The sequence below is a fragment of the Ranitomeya variabilis genome, chromosome 2, assembly GCF_051348905.1.
Source record: "Ranitomeya variabilis isolate aRanVar5 chromosome 2, aRanVar5.hap1, whole genome shotgun sequence".
In the NCBI taxonomy this organism is placed as follows: domain Eukaryota; kingdom Metazoa; phylum Chordata; class Amphibia; order Anura; family Dendrobatidae; genus Ranitomeya; species Ranitomeya variabilis.
In genome coordinates, this window is record NC_135233.1 from 706,421,681 (window position 1) to 706,442,859 (window position 21,179).

At 40.8% G+C, this 21,179-nt stretch overlaps 1 protein-coding gene across 1 annotated transcript in view; it reads right to left on the reverse strand.

Annotated features, from left to right (window-relative positions):
• The window catches only part of REV3L (REV3 like, DNA directed polymerase zeta catalytic subunit), a 263,811-nt gene that overhangs the window by 59,196 nt on the left and 183,436 nt on the right, over positions 1-21,179 (reverse strand). Inside the window, exon 13 of the mRNA XM_077289474.1 lies at positions 16,013-20,207. Coding sequence (XP_077145589.1) covers positions 16,013-20,207 — 4,195 coding nt within the window. The remainder of the gene's footprint in view (positions 1-16,012; positions 20,208-21,179) is intronic.

Consider the following 21,179-nt stretch of genomic DNA (forward strand, 5'->3'; position numbering starts at 1 on the left):
AAATTTAAACCCTTATAACTTCCAAGCAAAAAAAAAAAAAAATTTGTTTCCAAAATTGTGCTGATGTAAAGACATGCGGGAAATGTTATTTATTAACTATTTTGTGTCACATAACCCTCTGGTTTAACAGAATAAAAATTCAAAATTTGAATATTGCGAAATTTTCAAAATCTTCACCAAATTTCAGATTTTTTCACAATTAAACCCAAAAATTATCGACCTAAATTTACCACTCACATGAAGCCCAATATGTCACAAAAAAATCTCAGAATCGCTAGGATCAGTTGAAGAGTTCCTGAGTTATTACCTTATCAAGGGACACTGGTCAGAATTGCAAAAAATGGCCAGGTCATTAAGGTCAAAATAGGCTGGGTCATGAAGGGGTTAAATCAGACCCATAAGGATGCATATGTAAGCAGGACACCACATAAAGACGCTCCCCCCACAGGCCGCCCCGAAGCACAAAAATCTTGTTAACTGAAAACTACAAATACAGATTATGCAACAACCACAAGACTGATTTCACCAACTAAGGTGTCAATTTAATAAGTACAACAGGGCTAACCTGACAGTGTCTATAGTTTACTTAAAATCCTGCGGACAGGTTCGCATTTTCAGACTTTCTCCAGTATCTAACAACCTAACTGAAGCGGTCAGCAATTGATTGTGGCATCCAGAGTTTAAACAGCAACTATCAGAGTGAGCATGAAGGCTGCTGTTAGGGGGAAATGCTGGCTGTATAACAGTTTATGAAACTGGCTCAGCTCTTGAGCCCGTTCCATACATCGTCAACATGTGAAGCATATATAAGTCACATGTCGGGAAGGGGTTAATACTTGTGTCCAAGCAAATTTTAGTTAAACCCCAAACCCCATGTCTCCACCAGTCCAAGTCTTGTGACAGCGTCAGTAATACTGGATAAAGAAAGACCTCCACCACCAAAAAGTGATAATGGCACTGTGCTGTAACCTAGAAAGGAGAGGAAACTGTACAAAGCAAGAATTGTTTCTTGGAAAAATAAAATAGCACCAGTATCCCTACGATAAGATACGTTTTGAATACAAATATAATACTAAATTAATCAAAGCAAAACAATCACCACACCAAATGCAATAAAAACAATTAAAAAGCAAAACACAGAGTGTTTATCATCAAGGAACTGTAAAAATGTGGACAATTATGCACCCCCTCCAAAATATACAACAATATATAGGAGAAATATTTATAAGAAAAAATATCAAAATGTAAGGTATAGTAAAGAGAAAAAGAGCCCCAATATAGAAAAGTTCTAAGAATGCAAAACGTTCAAACATACAATCAAAAGATCCAGATCAAGAATACAAATAAATGTTTACTTTTAATATTACCCTAGATATTGATGAGGGAGAGGCAATGAGTCCCACACGTATTCCAGCAAAGTGTGGCTTCTTCAGGATATGTGTCTGTGTTTTGTTTTTTAAATGTTTTTATTGTAATTGGTGTGGTTGTTTACTTGGATTAATAAAGCATTACATTTGTATTCACAGGGACTCTTATCGGATGGACACTGGTGCTATGTTCACCAAGAAAACATTTCTAGTTTTGTACAGCGTCAGTAATACCGTATATACTAGAGTATAAGAAGACCAGAGTATAAGCCGAGGCACCTAATTTTGCCACGGAAAACTGGGTAAGCTTATTGATTCAAGTAAAAGCTGGGTATGCATTGTCAACCAATCCCTGTCCTGCTATGTGTGGCTCCCTCCTGACCTGTCCTGCTCTGTGTGGCTCCCCCTGTTGTATGCATAGCTCCCCCTCCGTCCCATCTTGTATGCATGGCTTGGCTCCCCATCTCATCCTTGTATGCATGGCTCCCCCGCCCCATCCTTGTAGGCATGGCTCGGCTCCCCCAGTCCTCTCCCGTCATACTCACCCTCCTCGCACTGTTGCTGCATGTCCCTGCATCTCCGTTGTCCCGATGCAGAAGCTCTTCCTGTGCTGTGCGGTCATGTGGTACTGCTCATTAAGGTAATGAATACGCACTCCACGCCTAAGGGAGTGGAGACGCGTGCATATTCATTACCTTAATGAGGGGTACCACGTGACCACTCAGGACAGGAAGAGCTGCTGAACCGAGACAACAGAGATGCAGGGACGCTCAACGACGGCGCGAGGAGGGGGAGTTTGATGTCACAGCTGACGGCTCCTCCTTTCCCACTGGCTTTCTGGACAATGACTTGTGTATAAGCCGAGGGGGTGTTTTCAGCACAAAAAAAATGTGCTGAAAATCTCGACTTATACACGAGTATATATAGTACTTTATAAAGGACCAAATGGGGTGAGAGCACTAAAAGACACCACAATACACTCTTTATGCTTTACATTAATCCTTACTAAAATTGCTTATTGCAAGATCGGGTGATCTTTTAGGTTTGCTCCTCTATAGTGGATTCCACAAAGTATAAAAAGTAGAAGGTGAAGATATATAGAGTCGAAGAGGTTGATGACTACAGGTCATCGAGGCCCTATTCTATGAGGTGCATGAGCTGAATGACTACATACTATAGGTGGACAATAGGTAGGCCCAACTGTCCTTCATTTCAATGGGCTGTGGGGAATTTAGTGATTCCTATAACTCCAAAGGATGTTAGGGTGTGTGTCCACGGTCAGTAAACGCTGCTTGTTTGACGCTGCGCAGAGCTGCAGCGTCAAACACGCAGCGTCCAGATGTTCCAGCATAGTGGAGGGGATTTTTTTAAATCCCGTGTCCACTATGCGTGGAAACCTGCACGCGGCGGGCCTGCGACTCCGGACATGCTGCGCGTCTTTTCAGATCGCAGCATGTCCGTACACCTTGCGGGGATGCAGCGTCCCCGCAAGGCATAACACAGGGCCCTATGGGAGGGGGGCGATGATCCCGGATGTGTACAGTTAACACATCCGGCATCATCGTGTCCCAGAAGGGGGCGGGGCTTAGCGCCGAGCGGCTTCGCAGTGATTACTGCTTTTTTATAACGGCGCCTACCTACATGTACTTGGATAAATAACAGATAAAGCCCCCCCTCCATTGGGGCACACCTTCCGTATTGCAGTTGACCCCGACCCTACCTGGGATGTATTTGTGCCTGTTTCTTGTTGGGCCCTAATCTATTGTTCATATTTGCTTAACAATTTGGATCTAATCCTAATAATTTTTGATGATCCTGATAAAGCCTTGGAGGAAATAGAGAGTTCCTCACAGGCATCCTCTCCTGGGTGGTGATGTGGTCTTATTGCACAACTAATACCTAGGCTTTTTTTGTTTGTTTTTAAGTATTGCACAATATTTGTTCTTATCTTGTAAATTTCCTTTCTAAGGGATGCTATCAGTCGGGATAACTTAACTTGATGTTCAGTATTGTGGTTTATATGTTGTTTTTCAGTTTGGGAATTGGGGGTGGGTTCCTTTTCTTTTGGCACATGCTGTATTCAGTCTTTTGGTTAATTAGGGTATTAAGGTTTGCTCGCTGGGATGGACCTTTGCCCATTTGTCCTTTTTTTTTTTTACTATTTCTACTTTTTGGCCTCTATGTGGGATAGGCCAACATGGCTACCTTCGATGATATAGCTTCTCATATTAATATAGACTCTTTAAAACGTTTATCCTGGAATGTAGCTGCTCTGAATTCACTGGTAAAGCACAGAACGGTATTAGACCATATTACCAGCTTATGCCCGCATATCGTCTTTTTACAAGAAACTAACTGGCTTTGCAAAGGGCACCCAGCGCTCCGTAATATACATTATTTGGAGTGCTTGAAGGCTTCCTTTTCACAGAAGTGTGGGGTGGCCATTTTGTTTCCTAAAAACCTGGAATACTCTATATAAGATGCAGTGAGAGAAGGCAGGACGATATTTACTAGTTCGAGTCCTTATAGAACAGAGGGAATACTGCCTCATTAATGTTTATGCGCTCAAAACTGCCAACCCTTCCTTTTTTGCTAGACTCGTGGAAGTTGTTCATGGCTGGCATCCCGCTAATATATTATTGGGTGGAGATTTAAATACCCTTCATGATGTCTTCCTTGATAAATTTACCCCTATGTCTACATTTCATTCTCCTACTGGAGTGCTCTCTACCTTGATATATAGGCTTGATCTAGTTTAATGCTTGGAGATGCTGCCACCCTATGGAGAGAGAAAACACCTTTAAAGGGCCACTGTCACCCCCTCCAGCCATTATAAACTAAAAGAGCCACTTGTGCAGCAGTAATGCTGCAGTCTAACAAGGTGGCTCTTTTAGTTTTTGCTTCTGTTATTCCCTCAATAAAGCATTTTATAATTTTCCCCAAATACCTATCTTTGTACCTGGAGGCAGGTCTGAAGCCTCCTCTGTGAAGCGCCCAACTGCCGTCACTCATCTCTTCTGGGGCGATGGTCGCCGCCCCTGCGCGCTGTTCTTCTTAAATCCGGCGCCTGCGCTGTGCGTGCCTGCCTGGGGCAGGCGCAGTGATCATTGGCCGTCATAGCTCAGATGCCGGGTGCCTGACTGCGCCTGTGCGGGCAGTGCGGCCACCCTGTTACTGAATCCCCGCCCCGCACTGTGTTATGCATTATGTGGAATAAGTGGAATAACACGCGATCAAAGAGACAGATAAAATAACCATGGTAATGCTGAAAACGTCAGCTTGTCCCGCAAAAAACGAGCCGCCATACAGCATCATCAGCGAAAAAATTAAAAAATTATAGTCCTCAGAATAAAGCGATGCAAAAATAATTCTTTTATATAAAATAGTTTTTATCGTATAAAAGCGCCAAAACAAAAAAAAAGATATAAAGGAGGTATCGCTGTAATCATACTAACCCGAGGAATAAAACTGCTTTATCAATTTTATGAAACGTGGAAAGGTATAAACGCCCTCCCAAAAATAAATTTTTAAGTGGCTGATTTTTGGTCATTCTGCCTCAAAAAAATCGGAATAAAAAGCGATCAAAAAATGTCACATGCCCAAAAATAGTACCAATAAAAACGTCAACTGCAAAAAACAAGACCTCACATGACTCTGTGGAACAAAGTGTGGAAAAATTTTAGCTCTTAAAATGTGGAGACGCAAAAACTATTTTTTGCAATAAAAAGCATCTTTTGGTGTGTGACAGCTGCCAATCATAAAAATCCGCTAAAAAAACCCGCTATAAAAGTAAATCAAACCCCCCTTCATCACCCCCTTAGTTAGGGAAAAATAATAAAATTAAAAAAATTTATATATTTCCATTTTCCCATTAGGGTTAGTGTTGGGGTTAGGGTTTCACTACAGTTTATAAAGCAGAGCCGTGAAAATAAAATTTCTTTTTTTTTTTTTTTTTTTTTTTTCACAAAAATTTCTTTTTTTAGCCCCCAGTTTTATATTTTCCCATGGTAACAGGAGAAACTGGACCACAAAAGTTGTTGTACAATTTGTCCGGAGTACGCTGATCTCTTTCCCTAAAATACTTTTTCCTTTACAGACGCTACCGGTTCTACTATCTAAAACTGATGACAGACTTCTGACAAAAGACTTCCGCCAATTTATTTGGGGCTCAAATTGGGGATCTAGAATTAGTATATTTAAGTTGCAACAAACTAAATCCCTAGGTGGCCTTAAACCTCCCTAATCTATACCTATATAGTATAGCGGCTGTTTTCCGCCACTCCCTAGACTGGATCTATGCCTTCACCCGCTTTACTAAAACTCCAATAGATGAGGCGATATGTAGACCTTTTTCCTGCTATGCTTCACATCTACGTCAAGCTGAGGTCCCAGGGGAGTTTTGGGATAACACCCGACTGTAGTTAGTAATCTCAGGATGGCGTCATGCTAGACGAATTAGTGGACTAGATCCCCATATCTCAGTGTTTCTACCCTTCCGAGGCAATCACTCCTTTCTACAGGGCAGGCACCCTTTAAACTTAATCTCCATTAAAGCTCACGTGGGGAATTATTCTTTGAGTCTTACATACAAATCAATAAAACCTTCCATACAGTGGTCAGACTCTTCAACCGGTCCCGGGAGGTGGGTATCTCAACTAACCGACTGTCAGGTAACAGACCTCTTGAAAGCCACATTACATATTAACTCTATGTTACCGTATGACAGTTACACAACCATGACTCATGATATTCTATAGAGCATAGTTAAGTCCATATATATTTGGACAGCGGCAACATTTTTCTAATTTTTGTTATAGATATTACCACAATGAATTTTAAACAAAACAATTCAGATGCAGTTGAAGTTCAGACTTTCAGCTTTCATTTGAGGGTATCCACATTAAAATTGGATAAAGGGTTTAGGAGTTTCAGCTCCTTAACATGTGCCACCCTGTTTTTAATGGGACCAAAAGTAATTGGACAATTGACTCCAAGGCTATTTCATCAACAGGTGTGGGCAATCCCTTCATTATGTCATTCTCAATTAAGCAGATAAAAGGCCTTGAGTTGATTTGAGGTGTGGTGCTTGCAATTGGAAGGTTTTGCTGTGAAGTAAACATGCGGTCAAAGGACCTCTCCATGCAGGTGAAACAAGCCATCCTTAAGCTGCAAAAACAGAAAAAATCCATCCGAGAAATTGCTACAATATTAGGAGTGGCAAAATCTACAGTTTGTTACATCCTGAGAAAGAAAGAAAGCACTGGTGAACTCATCAATGCAAAAAGACCTGGGCGTCCACGGAAGACAACAGTGGTGGATGATCGCAGAATAATCTCCATGGTAAAGAGAAACCCCTTCACAACAGCCAACCAAGTGAACAACACTCTCCAGGAGGTAGGTATCAATATCCAAATCTACCATAAAGAGAAGACTGCATGAAAGAAAATACATAGGGTTGACTACACGGTCCAAGCCACTCATAAGCATCAAGAATAAAAAGGCTAGACTGGACTTTGCTAAAAGAAAAAATCTAAAAACGCCAGCACAGTTCTGGAAGAACATTCTTCGGACAGATGAAACCAAGATCAACCTCTACCAGAATGATGGAAAGAGAAAAGTATGGCGAAGGCGTGGTAGAGCTCATGATCCAAAGCATACCACATCATCTGTAAAACACGGCGGAGGAAGTGTCATGGCTTGGGCATGCATGGCTGCCAGTGGCACTGGGTCACTAGTGATTATTGATGATGTGACACAGGACAGAAGCAGCCAAATGAATTCTGAGGTATTCAGAGCCATACTGATTGCTCATATCCAGCCAAATGCAGCCAAACTGATTGGTCGTCGTTTCATATTACAGATGGACAATGACCCAAAACATAAAGCCAAAGCAACCCAGGAGTTTATTAAAGCAAAAAAGTGGAATATTCTTGAATGGCTAAGTCAGTCACCTGATCTCAACCCAATTGAGCATGCATTTCACTTGTTAAAGACTAAACTTCAGACAGAAAGGCCCACAAGCAAACAGCAACTGAAAACCACCGCAGTGAAGGCCTGGCAGAGCATCACAAAGGAGGAAACACAGCGTCTGGTGATGTCCATGAGTTCAAGACTTCAGGCAGTCATTGCCAACAAAGGGTTTTTAACCAAGTACTAGAAATGAACATTTTATTTAAAATTATTGAATCTGTCCAATTACTTTTGGTCCCTTTAAAAGCAGGGTGGCACATGTTAAGGAGCTGAAACTCCTAAACCCTTCATCCAATTTTAATATAGATACCCTCAAATGAAAGCTGAAAGTCTGAACTTCAACTGCATCTGAATTGTTTTGTTTAAAATTCATTGTGGTAATGTCTATAACCAAAATTAGAAAAATGTTGTCTCTGTCCAAATATATATGGACGTAACTGTATATCTCCCCAGAGATTAAATCTAAAAAGCCCCCTTAGGCGATTTTCAATGCTTTAAATGTTTACATTCTCCAGCTGATATTTTTCATTGTCTCTGGGACTGTCCAAAAATACGGGAGGTCTGGGATACACTCTTGCAATATCTCACTAATATCTTTGGTGTATCTCTCTCTCTTTCTCCGGAGTGGGCCATATTCAACATTCTCCCACAAGATCAGTTGGTGAGTATTTCTGTTCAGTAGCGCCGTATTCTATTTGTCTGGGCAGGAGCCACCAGTAAAAGTCTTCTGCATTTATGGGCACAGGGTAGTACTCCCTCTCTTTGGGCTTAATTATTACGAAGGTAGCCTATCTCTTCAAGATGGACTGGATAGAGTCCATACTGAATAAACAAAAATACACTGAAGGGTTTTTTCCTTTACATAGTCTTCTTTTATTAATACCTAGACATTATACGCCAGGAGATTCATGATTGTTTCCAATTTACAGACTGGTACATGAGAGAGCAAATGGACGGCAGAACTCCTGTTAGGCTTTAACCCCTTCCCGACCTGTGACACAGCGTATGCGTCATGAAAGTCGGTGCCAATCCGACCTGTGACGCATATGCTGTGTCACAGAATGATCGCGTCCCTGCAGATCGGGTGAAAGGGTTAACTCCCATTTCACCCGACATGCAGGGACAGGGGAGTGGTACTTCAGCCCAGGGGGAGTGGTACTTCAGCCCAGGGAGGGTGGCTTCACCCCCCCGTGGATACGATCGCTCTGATTGGCTGTTGAAAGTGAAACTGCCAATCAGAACAATTTGTAATATTTCACCTAAAAAACTGGTGAAATATTACAATCCAGCCATGGCCGATGCTGCAATATCATCGGCCATGGCTTGAAACACTGATGTACCCCCCCTCCCCACCACCACCGATCTCCTCCCCGGTCCTCCGTCCGGTGCCCGCTCCCCTCCGTCGTCCTGTCTGCTCCCCCGTCCTCCTGCCCGGTCCCCCCGTGCTCCGATGCCACCCCCCGTCCTCCGATCCACCCCCCATGCTCAGATCTCCCCCCCCCTCATACTTACCGGGCCTCCCGGTGTCCGTACGTCTTCTCCATGGGCGCCGCCATCTTTCAAAATGGCGGGCTCATGCGCAGTGCACCCGCCGAATCTGCCAGCCGGCAGATTCGTTCCAGGTATAGTTATATAGGTATAGGTTATATCACAGTGATCAAAATAAAAAAAAATAGTAAATGACCCCCCCCCCCCCCCTTTATCACCCCCATAGGTAGGGACAATAACAAAAAAAAAGAAAATATTTTTTTTTCTTTTTCCACTAGGCTTAGGGTTAGAACTAGGGGTAGGGTTAGGGGTAGGGTTAGGGGTAGGGTAAGGGCATGTGCACACAGTGCGGATTTGGCTGCGGATCGGCAGCGGATCCGCAGCGGATTGGCCGCGGATCCGCAGCGGATTGGCCGCTGCGAATTCGTAGCAGTTTTCCATCAGGTTTACAGTACCATGTACACCTATGGAAAACCAAATCCGCTGTGCCCATGGTGCGGAAAATTCCGTGCGGAAACGCTGCATTGTATTTTCCGCAGCATGTCAATTCTTTGTGCGGATTCCGCAGCGTTTTACACCTGTTCCTCAATAGGAATCCACAGGTGAAATCCGCACAAAAAAACACTGGAAATCCGTTGTAAATCCGCAGGTAAAACGCAGTGCCTTTTACCTGCAGATTTTTCAAAAATCGTGCAGAAAAATCTCACACGAATCCGCAACGTGGGCACATAGCCTTAGGGTTAGGGTTGGAATTAGGGCTAGGGTTGGAAATAGGGTTAAGATTAGGCTTGTGGTTAGGGTTGGGATTAGGGTTAGGATTAGGGTTGGGATTAGGGTTAGGGGTGTGTTGGGGTTAGGGTTGTGGTTAGGGGTGTGTTGGGGTTAGGGTTGTGATTAGGGTTATGACTACAGTTGGGATTAGGGTTAGGGGTGTGTTGGGGTTAGTGTTGAAGTTAGAATTGAGGGGTTTCCACTGTTTAGGCACATCAGGGGTCTCCAAACGCAACATGGCGCCACCATTGATTCCAGCCAATCTTGCGTTCAAAAAGTCAAATGGTGCTCCCTCCCTTCCAAGCCCGGATGTGCGCCCAAACAGTGGTTTACCCCCACAGATGGGGTACCAGCATACTCAGGACAAACTGGGCAACAACTCTTGGGGTCCAATTTCTCCTGTTACCCTTGCAAAAATAAAAAATTACTTGCTAAAACATAATTTTTGAGGAAAGAACAATTATTTTTTATTTTCACGGCTCTCCGTTATAAACTTCTCTGAAGCACTTGGGGGTTGAAAGTGCTCACCACACATCTAGATAAGTTCCTTGGGGGGTCTAGTTTCCAAAATGGGGTCACTTGTGGGGTGTTTCTACTGTTTAGGCACATCAGGGGCTCTGCAAATGCAACGTGACGCCCGCAGACCATTCCATCAAAGTCTGCATTTCAAATGTCACTACTTCTCTTCCGAGCCCTGACGTGCGCCCAAACAGTGGTTTACCCCCACATATGGGGTATCAGCGTACTCAGGAGAAACTGGACAACAACTTTTGGGGTCAAATTTCTCCTGTTACCCTTGGGAAAATTAAAAAATTCTGGGCTAAAAAAATATTTTTGAGGAAAGGAAACATTTATTATTTTCACGGCTTTGCGTTATAAACTTCTGTGAAGCACTTGGGGGTTCAAAGTGCTCACCACACATCTAGATAAGTTCCCTTGGGGGTCTAGTTTCCAAAATGGGGTCACTTGTGGGGAGTTCCTACTGTTTAGGCACATCAGGGGCTCTGCAAACGCAACCTGACGCCCGCAGAGCATTCCATCAAAGTCTGCATTTCAAAACGTCACTACTTCCCTTCCGAACCCCGACGTGTGCCAAAACAGTGGTTTACCCCCACATATGGGGTATCGGCGTACTCAGGAGAAACTGGACAACAACTTTTGGGGTCCAATTTCTCCTGTTACCCTTGGGAAAATAAAAAATTGTGGGCTAAAAAATCATTTTTGAGAAAAGAAAAATTATTTTTTATTTTCGCGGCTCTACGTTATAAACTTCTGTGAAGCACCTGGGAGTTTTAAGTGCTCACTATGCATCTAGATAAGTTCCTTGGGGGGTCTAGTTTACAAAATGGGGTCACTTGTGGGGGAGCTTTAATGTTTAGGCACACGGGGGCTCTCCAAACGCGACATGGTGTCCGCTAAAGATTGGAGCCAATTTTTCATTCAAAAAGTCAAATGGCGCTCCTTCCCTTCCGAGCCCTGACGTGCGCCCAAACAGTGGTTTACCCCCACATATGAGGTATCAGCGTACTCAGGACAAATTGGGCAACAACGTTCGTGGTCCAGTTTCTCCTTTTACCCTTGGGAAAATAAAAACATTGTTGCTAATAGATCATTTTTGTGACTAAAAAGTTAAATGTTCATTTTTTACTTTCATGTTGCTTCTGCTGCTGTGAAACACCTGAAGGGTTAATAAACTTCTTGAATGTGGTTTTGAGCACCTTGAGGGGTGCAGTTTTTAGAATGGTGTCACTTTTGGGTATTTTCAGCCATATAGAACCCTCAAAATGACTTCAAATGTGAGGTGTTGTAAAAATGAGAAATCACTGGTCAAATTTTAACCCTTATAACTTCCTAGCAAAAAAAAAATTTGTTTCCAAAATTGTGCTGATGTAAAGTAGACATGTGGGAAATTTTATTTATTAACTATTTTGTGTCACATAACTCTCTGGTTTAACAGAATAAAAATTCAAAATGTGAAAATTGCGAAATTTTCAAAATTAGCACCAAATTTCCGTTTTTTTCACAAATAAACTCAGAAATTATCGACCTAAATTTACCACTAACATGAAGCCCAATATGTCACGAAAAAACAATCTCAGAATCGCTAGGATCCGTTGAAGCGTTCCTGAGTTATTACCTCATAAAGGGACACTGGTCAGAATTGCAAAAAATGGCCAGGTCATTAAGGTCAAAATAGGCTGGGTCATGAAGGGGTTAAAGATGTTATTATATGAAAATGCAGGTGAGTGCCCGGGGGGTGGGGGAAGTTGGTTATAGTTATAATACACTGTCTAATGTTTAAAAGTACTGTAAAATTCTATTTATCAGATCTTTTCTGATGCTTTTGAACAATTTTTGTACTCTCTGCTTATTGTTCAATAAAGACAGTTTAAAAAAAAAAAAAGGAGAGGTGAGACACACAACCGGTCTAATACCTCTACAGAGTGAAAACAGTGATGACCAATAACATCCTGGAATATGAGATGAAGAGGAGTAGGTGGCTTATCGTAACAAATTAGGGTCAAATCTGGAAAAAATAAATTCTATCAAATCATATTGTATGCCTTCCTTTTCCCCTTAACATCACTGTCTCTTGAACCTACATTAAAATGTGTTCCTTGAAGGCTGAAGAAAAGACCAGGATGTAGGAATGTAGATTTCCCTGGCATGAAGCCCAATTGTGACATTATCCCTTGAATAATAAAATACAATTTTCTAGTTTGCTATATGTTGAATTTCATTTCTTGAACTCAATGACAACAATCATGGTTAGATGTAAATTGAAAATGCTTTTAGCTAAGAGGTAGACAGGACTGACTGCCATACAGACTATGCTCTGGGAGACTGACATTTTACACCAGTGGATAAATGACATGCAAAGAGTGGCATCCGGTGATCTAATTAGTCAATGAACACCGGTTTACGAGTTTCAATGAAAAAAAAGTGTATGTATGTATATATATATATATATATATATATATATATATATACACATATATATATATATATATATATACACACACATACATACACTGTGTTCCAAATTATTATGCACATAGAGTTTAGGAGTGATAAGGTTACAATTTTTTTCTTTGTCATTTAAACTCATTGATGGTGATGTGTGTCAGGGCTCTTTATATCACTGAAAGCAATTGCAGATAGCTGTGCAAATTAGTTTGGCAGGTGTGTCCAAATAAAGGCAAGACTACTTAAGAAGGCTGTTCCACATTATTAAGCAGCCTACATTTTTTGCCAAAATGGGAAAGAAAAAGGATGTCGGCTGCTGAGAAGCAACAAATTGTGGAGTATTTAGGTCAAGGCATGACTACAATCAACATTGCCAAGACACTTCATCGTGATCATCGCACAATCAAGAAGTATGTAGCCGATTCCCAGCACACACGTGTGCGTGCTGATAAGGAAAAATTGAGGACTCTTTCCAACAGGCAATTGCGTAAGGTTAAAAGAGCAGCTGCAAAAATGCCTTGTCATAGCAGCAGACACGTTTTTGAAGCTGCTGGTGCCTCCAACGTCCCCAGAAGAACAAGATGCAGGGTCCTTCAGAGGTTTGCAGCTGTGCGTAAGCCATCCTCTGTCGACCACCTCTATCCACTGCAACAAGCAGAAATGGCTCCAGTGGGCCAAACGATACATGAAGACTGACTTCCAAACTGTTTTGTTCACCGATGAGTGCCGTGCAACGCTCGATGGTCCAGATGGATGGAGTGGAGGATGGACACTCCATGAAAACACGGCTAAGGCGCCAACAAGGAGGAGGTGGAGTAATGTTTTGGGCTGGAATCATGGGGAGAGAGATTGCTGGCCCCTTTATGATCCCTGAAGGGGTAAAGATGAACTCCATAATCTATGTGGAGTTTCTAAAACAACACTTCCTGCCATGGTTCAAGAGGAAGAACCGTGCTTTCCGCAGCAAGATCATTTTCATGCATGATAATGCACCGTCTCATGCTGCAAAAAACACATCTGCATCTCTGGCTGCTATGGGCATAAAAGAGGACAAACTTATGGTGTGGCCACCATCTTCCCCTGACCTCAACCCCATTGAGAACCTCTGGAGCATCATCAAAAGGAGTGTCTATGATGGCGGGAGGCAGTTCACATCTAAGCAACAGCTCTGGGAGGGTATTCTGTCCACATGCAAAACAATTGAAGCAGAAACCATCCAAAAACTGACTAATTCAATGGACGAGAGAGTTCAGAAGCTTCTTTTGAACTAGGGGTCCTATGTGCAAATGTAACATCATCTAGAATAAAGTTTTCACTTGAAAACTGTTTGATTTCATTTTGTAATAAGCTGATAATGTTTATAACTTCACAAATGACCATTTTTTTTGTTCAAAATAAAAAAAAAAGGTTGAAAACTCTGCTGTGCATAATAATTTGGAACATGCATTTTGAGTGTTTATTTTTTTTAAAAAGATACTGTTTTCATAGGCAGTTTTTTCCAAAACATTGCAATTATACTAGAATAGTAGATGACTGGAAAATAACAATGACTGCAATTCAGATAGGTAATTTAGAGAAAATATGAGGAAATATTATTTGCATAATAATTTGGAACAGTGTATATATATATATATATATATATATATATATATATATATATATATATATATATATATATTTAATTTGTTCATATCGTCTGCAGTTTCAATCAGAAGCAAAAAGCAGACTTCTGTAAAAGGTGCTGGGAACAAACTACGGCTATGCAAAAAAAACATGAAAACATCATAAGAAAGAATTATCATTGGTTGTTAAATTACTGGAAAAGTATAGACTTGAAAATGATTGTTAATTCTCTGAAAGATCTTTGACGCAATTATTTGCTCCATGTTCAAGGCACTTAAAGGGCTTCTCTGAGAATTCAAGATGGTCACCATCACCTATTTTAGGCTGCACCCTTACCTAAGCAGTGAAGCACATATTAGGAGGGGTTACAGCATGAAGAAACACTGTGTCTTAACTGTCAGGCTGAGGAGCAGCATCATGAAGGAGCATAACTTAATTGCTTACTCAGCCTGACAGGTTTACAATGGCACACAGACAAGGAGGAAAAAAAAGCACGCCCTGATCAGTGAGCCCACCTGCACTGATGTAACAGCAGAATACAGAGACTCACTGCTTAGAGAAGCTTATTTTATTTTCCCCATGTCCTGTTGTAAATCTGTCAGGCTGAGTGAGCAGATAAATTTTACTAGTTCACTAGAAAAATATTTAGAATTGAGAGTCCTCAGTGGTTGATACCTTTTAATGGCTAACTGAAAAGATGGTAACAAATTGCAAGCTTTCGAGACTACATACGTCTCTTCATCAGGCAAAGACTAAAACAAATTCTGAAGAATCACATATTTGTTTTAGTCTTTGCCTGATGAAGAGACGTATGTAGTCTCGAAAGCTTGCAATTTGTTACCATCTTTTCAGTTAGCCATTAAAAGGTATCAACCACTGAGGACTCTCAATTCTAAATATTTTTCTATCTACTGGCTAACACGGTACCAAGATATATTTCTGACTAGTTCACTATGAATTCTCCACAGTAAATTACTTTGATTTGTTATCGGTTTCAGTTTTTTCAATTTTTTGTCCGGTAAGAAACTGCCAAATTCCTCCTCTGTAGTTCTCATTTCCAAGTCCATATGATGCTACTCAGCCCAATAATAGAGAGATGTCTCGAGCAGGGTTTCTTCAGGCTGCAATCCTTCTCATCAGGGAAGATATACCATTGATGCAACCTGTCCAGGAACACGGTGGTCCACTAAGTGAGGGAAACAACTTCCACCTCCAAAGCAGGTGGAATTGTTCACTATGATGAGCTACTGGACAGCAAGGGCCGACATACTGTTCTTACACAGGGGCTCTGTTTTGTCTGTGTCTGTTCTTGCTTCCAATTGCATGCCTAGGATGGTTTGAAGCCTGAAATAGGTGATGGCTGCCACCTTGGATTACTTCTGGGAGAACCATTTCAAGAATGAAACATTTAAAAAAAAAAAATACAATTTTGTATTTTGTTTTCAAGCTGAAGCATCATAGGCATATTTCAGGTTCCTAATTTTAGCTCAAGTTTCACAGTTATTCTAAGGTCAGAAATTGCAGACATAATACAAGAAAATACACCCATAAAAAGTTGTGCGAACCTTCTTTTGACAAGGGGTCAAATTTTCAACTGCTCCATCAAATACCCAGAGTTTCCCTTTATAAATCCCTATATAGTGTCAGCTTACCCTTGCAGCTCAGCAGACTAAGAAGCTCAAGTTTTACAATGTATTCTTTGGTGTGTGTTTTACTACCTTTTATGAAGTATATAAATTAATTCAGAATTAGAAGAAAAAGGTGTACATAGGTTTGTAGGAAACAGAAAAGTACATGTTCTTCTACACAAGCTTAAGTCTGCTCACCTTGGTTTTTCTGGAGCATCAGAAGGGTTGCTGAAAAATGGTTCTTGATAAATAGTTTCCATGAGGTCATGGTCCATTAGAGTTGCCATTATTTCTTCCCGACTAGGTGGAGACATTAGTGGTTTTAAAATGTGCACTGGTCGAGGTGTAGCACTACCATTCTTGGATTGAGACGGAGAACTCATGGATCTCGGAGAACTGTCAGGAGTGGGTGTCAATCCACCACTATGTCTTGAAATGTATAGTTCTAAGTCTCCATCTATAAAGTCAATGTCAGGGGAGGAAGCAAGTCCAGTAGAGGATGAACTGGAACTGGATGGGTGGCCAGAATTCACAGCTGTGTCTTTTTTCTCAGTACTTACATCAGTATGAATCCATTTAGATTGTGCTATGTTAAAGGAGGCATTTCTAAAAAGTTCTTCGCTACCCAACTTACATTTGTTATTCTCTAAATCCTCGGACAGCTGTGTAAAAACTGCATCCACTGATGGTGGATGGTGAAAACTTTGAGCAAGTAATCTATTTTTAAGTTGGTTAACCAAAGGGTTTTGCTTATTATCAATTGAAGATTTTTCAAACAACTCAGGGCTAAGGGAGCTAGGTCTCAAAAGCACTTTGTGTTCTGAAGAACTACGGACAAGTTTGTGATCTGTTTGTTTGCTCTCCTGCTTCATTCGATCATTTTCCAGGGCACTCGTAGGGAAGGGATCACTCAAAAATTTCTGGGGCAAATTTTGATCAGCTGGAATAAACTGACTCCCTGTGTACAAACTGCAGAGACCAGTTTGCCCTACAGCATTGATATCGAAATTGTAGTTATGTTCAGGAGATAAACTATCTTCAAGTGCATAGCAACTCACAAAACCAGGGTCAGCAAAAATCGCAGCACTTCCATCAGACGTTGTACTTTTGATTTGGCGCTCAGTTTGATATTTTACTGGCACAGATTTCAAATTCTTGGCTGCCTTCGGCTTTGTATTCCGAGGTGCCCTTGGTTTTTTGTTGGGTGTTCGGCATTGTGATTTCTTACTATTACACTTTGGTTCAGCCGTAGACGATTGACTGCCTTTTAGCTTAGCACTGGAATCTTCTGATGCAGCTGCCTTTTCTTTCTCTTGCTTTTTGTGGAGCAATTCCTTCAGGACAGCGATTCCACAATGTGCATCTATTATTCCTTGGGAAGCACTTTGTTTTAATGTTTTTTTAGTTGCTTTAGAGCAAGAAAATATCTCAGGCAAACAATTTTCATTAAATTTATGAGGAGTGAACTGTGTTCCATCAAACAATTCGCCTTTTTGTTTCCAAGTTGACATTCTAATAGGATTTCTTAAAGAGGTTACCAAAGAACTTCTGGGTAGCTGAGTTTCTGAAGTGGATTTTGAATCGCTCTGTTTGCTCTGATCCTGGTTACTTGTCATCTGCTGCTGGCTGTTCATCGTGCATGGCAAAAGTTTTGACTGCAATTTCTCAAAAAGCATAGCATCAGGTGCACTTTGGGTGTCCCGTAATTTTACAACAGATGCCAAAAGCCTTTTCTGCACTTCTGTGGGATCCTCCTCTTGAGTAAAAGGAGTACATGTTAAGGTAAACTGTGCATTCTGTATTACCTGAGAAGGGCGAATAATGGAATTTGAAATCCTATTTTGAGTCGTAATCGATTCTTTTGTTTGAAACACATTTGGAACTGGTGCTTTTAAATTATTTATCTTGAATGAATCTATGCCTTGATTTAATGGCAGAGGTGATGATGAAACATTATTCTCCATTGGAACAAAGGTATTGTTTTGAATGTTAAGAGAAGACGCAGTACTATTGAAAGATCGTGTGCTTTCCTGAAAGTCTTCCTGGTTCTCCGAAGATGAGAGCTGTGTAGAGTGAACATGCCCGGGAGAAAACCCTGACAAAGTAAAATCTGATGACAGAGTATCAGATGTTTGTTTAGTGGTTTCATCTACTGGGCCACCAGACTGATCTTGAACCAAATGTTCTGATCCATCAGTTTCAATATTTGTTACTTTATTTCGGCCTTTAATTTTCGTATGTTTTCTTGGTGCCTTTTCACTCTTTTTCTGCCTAGGTTTCCCCTTTTGTCTTTTTCGGTCTTTGACTAACTCAAGTTGAATAACTTTGTTTCCTTGTTTGCTCAGTGTGGGTGGGCTTAAAGTACTCTTCTTTCTGGTTTTACTCGATTGGGCTTTTCGTTGCCTTTTTTTGGTACAAAGTTCACCTTCTTTCTTTCCTGCAATTAAATGATATGCTTTAAAGAGAGGAGTATCTTCAACAGGACTTCGCTTCAGCTCCTCAGCTTCTGGATCTGTTGGTGACCAGCAACGTGGTGGAGACATATGTATTGGGCTTGGACTTCTTTCAGTAAGAAAACCCAATTTCGACATCACATCCTTGTAGTCAGTATCACAATCTTCTGTTTCGACATTATAAGATGGCATTGGAGGTGTGAGAAACCTACAAGCTTTTCTTCTACGTGGAGGTAGGGGTCGATTAAGAACTTGTCTCTGCGTCTTTGGGACCTTCCCTGGCTTTTTCTTAGCAGATTTCGGTTTAGTTTTTCTTTTGTTGTTCTTCTTTGGTACTACGGGGCATAGTGGGTATTTGGTTGCAGGGGAGTCTGGCACTTTGGGCCAGAATTCTTTTAAAGGTGCCATTTTATTATAGAACTCTAGTTTTTGATCTGTTAATATTACATGATCTTCACTAGGATCTAACTTTTCTAATTTTACCTGCATATTTTTTCTGCCTTTAAACCTGTTAATGATTATATATTTTATAATTATTGGGGGTAACTTATTAGATACCTTTCTACGCTTGCGTGACTTTTGAGGATTACCTGCATATTCATTGGCTTCGACAGACTGAGGTAGATTAATTTTTGAATTGCTTGCACCCAGGCTTGCCTCCCCATCTTCACTTTCAAAATTTACTTTCCTTTTTGCTCTTAAAGTATATTTATTTCCATAAAGTGCTGATGAAGGGTCTGACGCTACATTGCCCTCTTCAAATTGACATTCAAAGCTATTCATTTCACATGTGTTTCCTTGAAATGCACCATCATCCATCATGACAGCGATGTCACAGGATGGTACCCTGTCAACATCAGGAGGACTTTTACTACAAGCATTCCCTGGAGCATAGCTGCTGTCTTTTACCAGTTCGATTTCATTCAAACTGACAGAGCCCTGGGCATCAGAAGAGTCCATATTGTCTTGTTTCAATGCATGCAGATGTTCTTGAACATCATCACTTTTTGTATCGTGTATTTTATCATCTAGACAAGCCACTTTGACATTTACCTGTTCCTTACTTACAGAGCCTTTTATCTTTTTTGATAGCTTTAATCTTGATGGTTTTTTAGGCTGCTGAACTTTGCAAGACATCGCTGTAGCTTTTTGTGGCCGGTTCAAACAATTTGAAAGAACAACGCTAGGAAAAAATTTGTAATGGGTCACCTGCTGGTTAACACCAGTTGCCTCTGCATTATGTTCCTGAAATTCTTCATATCGTACCTTCATTTTATTAAGGCTTCCTTCATTAGAATCAGCATCTACAGTCCTATCACAATTTTCTGTTAAGGCTGCATGAGCAAAGTTGTGTGGAGGAACATTACATTTATCGCTTATGTCGGCAGGTTTTTTAGCTTTGTTGTTAATCAGTTCTGTGAAATTTCGATGCGTTCTGTCCAAAGCACCTTCACTGCCATGTCGGTTCAAATGCAAAAAGGAAGCAGCATCCTTTTCTTTTCTAATGCTGGTGAATTTCCTGCACTGCAGATGTCTATTTACTGAGGAAATCCCATCCTCATAAACAGTTATGTCACTTGCTGGAATCGAGACAATGTCATTCAGTCCTACATCTTTATGGAGGATTTCTGAATGAACAGAATTGTTAAAAGGTGCTGGATATTTTATACTATAAGTGCTATCATTTGTGAAAGTGTGGATGGAAAGTTCAGCTCCCTTTTCCAGAGGTGACTGGGAGAGCTCCTCTATCAAACCCTCCTTTTTTAACACGTGAGGAGATGAAAGGGCACTTGAGTGCTGACACTGGAATGCGGTTTTGGCAGAAGATTGTGGCTCCAAGGACGCAGCATCTTTGTGAAAGATGGAGGTTTTTATTGACAACTTGCTCTTGGCAATAACCGAAGAGTGGGTAAGAGTACTTTCATTATTCATGGCATTATCTACAAAAAAAAATAAAAGATATGTAACTTTTACACCAACATACATCAGTTAACGTTTACATGTTCTACTTTAATAGACATTCAGCTCCACCTTACTATAGTTAAAAAGTTGCAAAATTTAAAGCAGGGCCTATTTATGCAACATATTGCATGTCAAAAAAATGCAAAAAAAAAACAAAAAACGAGTGGGCAAAGTTTTAATGACAGTAAATAAACTACTACTTATTCCGGACATTAGTGCATATTTTGCTGCAAATTTACCCCTGCAGTTAACATGTGCAGTTTGCATGTGCAGTTTGCAGATTTCCAGTGTATGGACAGCAATGATATACAGGGCTTCCTGTACAGAAGGCAGAGATAATTTATTGTCATCTCTGCCTTCCTGATTGCTGTAAACATAGCTGAATGAGCGCTGTTTATACAGTTTAAGACGCGCTAGCAGAGACTCCTCCTTTCGTCCTTCCATCATGTGATCACCGCATGCTGTGATCTTATCAGACTCAGATCAGCTCTGCAGTGAAGACAGGATGCTGAATTTGCCCTGTTATGCAGGACAATCTGTTGGCTATTTAAAAATAAAACAGTAGTATACAAAAATGTAAAATGTCAATCTCCCCTTGACATCTTTTATATCCTTATAAGGGGGCACAACGTATGAAATAAAAAAAAAATACATATGAAAGAGAAAGCAGAAAAAAAATATAGTTGAAAAACAAACATGTGTCTGATATATAAAGATAATTGGCATAGAAAGGGGAACAATTTAAAATATATTCTAGTGGTAATTTGTGACTTTAAAAGTAAGATTAAAAAATGTTATACTTTTCCCTGATATCAGCAAACAATTAGGTCCCATGTATTTAGTGCTATTAAAACTGCTTGTACAGTAGAAAAAAGTTATAGTGTGCCTGGTCACAAACAAGGGAAAATTACTAGGTCTTGGACTAGTTAAAAAGACTCCGTTTTGGGCTA